Source organism: Cyprinodon variegatus, unplaced genomic scaffold (assembly GCF_000732505.1).
Source record: "Cyprinodon variegatus isolate N-32 unplaced genomic scaffold, C_variegatus-1.0 Scaffold830, whole genome shotgun sequence".
Classification (NCBI taxonomy): domain Eukaryota; kingdom Metazoa; phylum Chordata; class Actinopteri; order Cyprinodontiformes; family Cyprinodontidae; genus Cyprinodon; species Cyprinodon variegatus.
Window position 1 is genome coordinate 324,752 of NW_015151283.1, and position 3,128 is coordinate 327,879.

Genomic DNA, 3,128 nt, shown 5'->3' on the forward strand with positions numbered 1-3,128 from the left:
GACTGATTCATTGAGAGGCAGTGCTGTTCTGCCAGTGCTCTATAGTGGAAGCAATACCCTGAAGTTACAGGTCTTGTACTCCTAGTTGCTTAAAGGTGGTGTAACTTTCAAATATGAGCATGCACACAATTACAAACTGAAGACCGAAATTGTGAAACAAAAGATAAAAGAATGACACTATACACCCAAAGTGACTCAGAACCAGTCAGAACAAAATAAGGATTAGAGAAAAATGTAACATTTTGGCTTACTAGGAGGAAATTCTACAATGTCGTTCATTTAGTTAGTAAAATTTGGCCTAATCGGGATTCTGCTGGGTCTGACTGTACGTCTGAACGGATGCAGGAATCAAACACATTTTTTTATTTTTTACTTCTTATTGTTAGTTCTCAGTTTTTCTTCATGAGTAAAAAGGAGTAAAGAGTTGTGTCTTTCTCTCTGACCTTTAAGATTTAAAAACTTAAAGTTAAATTTTTCACTCCAAAGTGAATTCACATCTTTTTGACCTCCTCTAAACTACGGATTAAAAATATTGCTCACAGACACCTGAGAAGATGCAATTACAGATAAAGGTTTTAATCAGGGGATTCAGGATGTCTGTTACCATGGCAACGGGTGATTATGTTCCTTGTTTTTCGTGAAGGAACCAAAATGAGTCCCATGGGAGTTTTCCTGCTTTTGCTGCTTAATGAACGTTTATTACTAAAGGCTCTTATGTTATTTGGCCTAATTAAAGTTTCTTCTATCAAAAATAAAAGCTGCTGGTCGACCGTTGGGGTCGGATTGAGCTCTGGCTTGTCGGTAGATCCTGTTCAGACGATGGTCGTTTCTGAGAGACTTTGTCTGGTTTCATCTGTGCTGCTCTGAGCTTCACATGTTTCTATGAGCAGAAGATCTTTGTGGCCTCATGGAGCTGCTGATGTCTGAAAGCCTCAGAGGTCTGTATCCGACTCTCTCCTTCTGTTAGTTTGAGCTACAGTGAAACTGTTGGAAAGGCTCATCAGTTCATCCAATTTTCCAATATCATGCTTTCTCTGATTTCTGAGTAAAAAATGTTTGTTTAGTGTTACCAAAGATTTTAGATAATCTAAATAAGTAGATATGTGTAGATTATTGAGTAGATTACTGAGTTAAACAAAAAATTCCACATTTTGGCCAAAATCCAATGTCGAATAAAAGGGATTTATTCATAAATATAACTGGATACCATCAGCATGCTAGTTTTCCTTACATAGAAAACTTTAATCTGACTGGATGATCTGAATAAATGTCATCTTGAGATAAAAAGTGTTCTAAATGTGCACTTCAGAAGTAAAGTGAATAAAATTTAATTGAATTAAACCGTAATTATTAGTAGAAACTGTTTAAACTTTATTTGCACATTTCCAACACTTTGCTTCAAAGGTTTGTAGTTTTTAGGTTGTTTTTAAAAATGAGGTGGAACAACATCAGAGATTACTGAATTCATTTTGTCTTGAAAATTATAGAAAAGTATTGCAGATGATTTTATGTTGTTGAACTTTAGCTGATCTCAAAAAGGTTAAAACTGTTCCCCTAATAAATAGACATTTTGGTTTTAGGTCTGTTTCTGGTTTGATGAACGTAAGAGTTAGTTAAAACCTAAAAGTCCTCAGTGCTGAAATCATGCTTTATAAACTCAGCTGCCATCTTAAATACGCTGCATTTTCAGACAATAAGGCTTTAGTAAATGTCCTAATCTGGATGTTTCTTTTTCTCAGCAGCTGAACTTTGATTTTTCTCAGATTTTTTTTCTAAAGGTTGTGTTTTTTATATAAAAAAAAAAAATTATCTATGAATTAATTTTGTCATTTTATTTCATCTAAAAATATTTCTCTACATTGTAAGATTTTACTTAATCAGCCAATAAAAAAAAAAAAATTGGAAAATGAAATAAAACCCCATATAAAAAGTTAATTTAAACCTGAAGGTTGAGTAAAAAAAAAACAATAATCTGTTCAGGTTTATTTACTTCGTTGAGCAGTGAAGCCTCCTGCCTGGTTAATGTCCAATAATCTTACTTGATTGAACATTTTAACGTGGAATTTATTAAACGTCTCTCTGATAAAGATCCATCTGAGAGGTTTATTGTGATGACAATCTTCAGACCTTCGCCCAGAAGCAGTGCTTGGTCTCTGTTAGCGTTAATCGCACAGCTTTTATCCACATTCTGCTGGTTCTGCTGAGTTCTACATGTTGAATCTGTGGGTCCATCTGGTTCTTTGGGGAACGATTCCTGCTCATACCGACACATGTTTATCTTTCCATCTGCTGATTGACAAACAGTAGGGAGGAAAATCTCAGCGGGTTTTCGTATTTACAGTGAAACTCAGCTGAGATAAAAAAACTGTTTATTTAACTTGGTTTCTGGATCCATCATCATTTTATTTCTTCATTAATTATTCCCTGAAGTTGGGTTCAGGGTCTTCTGGGTCCAGTTTTACTCTGAGGTGTGTGTCAGACTCGTAGTGTAGGTTCTCTGATGTTTGAACGGTCCGTACAGAACCTGGTCTTAAGGAAACCTTAAGGTGATTCATAGTGTTAGGATTATTTTTCTAATTCATGTATGTGCTTGTTAAACCCTAATAATACCAGCCTTTTATAGGTTAAGGCTCATGTTTTTGAAACAGGTTATCTAATTAGGCCAGTATTTTGAAATGAAATGGAAGCATATGGACAGATTGGATTACGGAGAGCTCTGTCGCTTTGCATTCAGAGTTTACTCGATCATGAGCACTGTATTATTTTGATAAGGCTGTAGCCAGAGATGCCTAATTTTACAAACCTGTTTGTGATGAACTGATGTGATGATGAGGCAGGCAGTGTGTATAAAATGCTTCTTTAACTGGTATTTGGCCGACTTTCTGAAGAAGGGAGCTTGGTTGTAAACTCTGTCATCTATAACCGGTCTCATTATAATTTCTGTTAAATATGTTGTCGTGTTTCATAAGCACGCCTACCGACAGGGTGGACCAAGACAGAGGGGGGCCCAAAATTGACACTCTGACCATTAAAAAAATACAGGCAGAAGTTATTTTAGAAAATACTCGTGTGAAAAATATTTCATATTATAGTAACTATATATATATATATATATATATATATATATA

At 35.1% G+C, this 3,128-nt stretch overlaps 1 protein-coding gene across 1 annotated transcript in view; it reads left to right on the forward strand.

Annotated features, from left to right (window-relative positions):
• Nucleotides 1-822: 822 nt before the first annotated feature.
• Nucleotides 823-3,128, forward strand: part of LOC107098995 (olfactory receptor 13C4-like) — a 5,599-nt gene continuing 3,293 nt past the window's right edge. Inside the window, exon 1 of the mRNA XM_015396918.1 lies at nt 823-938. Within this exon, the coding sequence (XP_015252404.1) occupies nt 908-938 (31 nt within the window). The 5' untranslated portion in view covers nt 823-907. The remainder of the gene's footprint in view (nt 939-3,128) is intronic.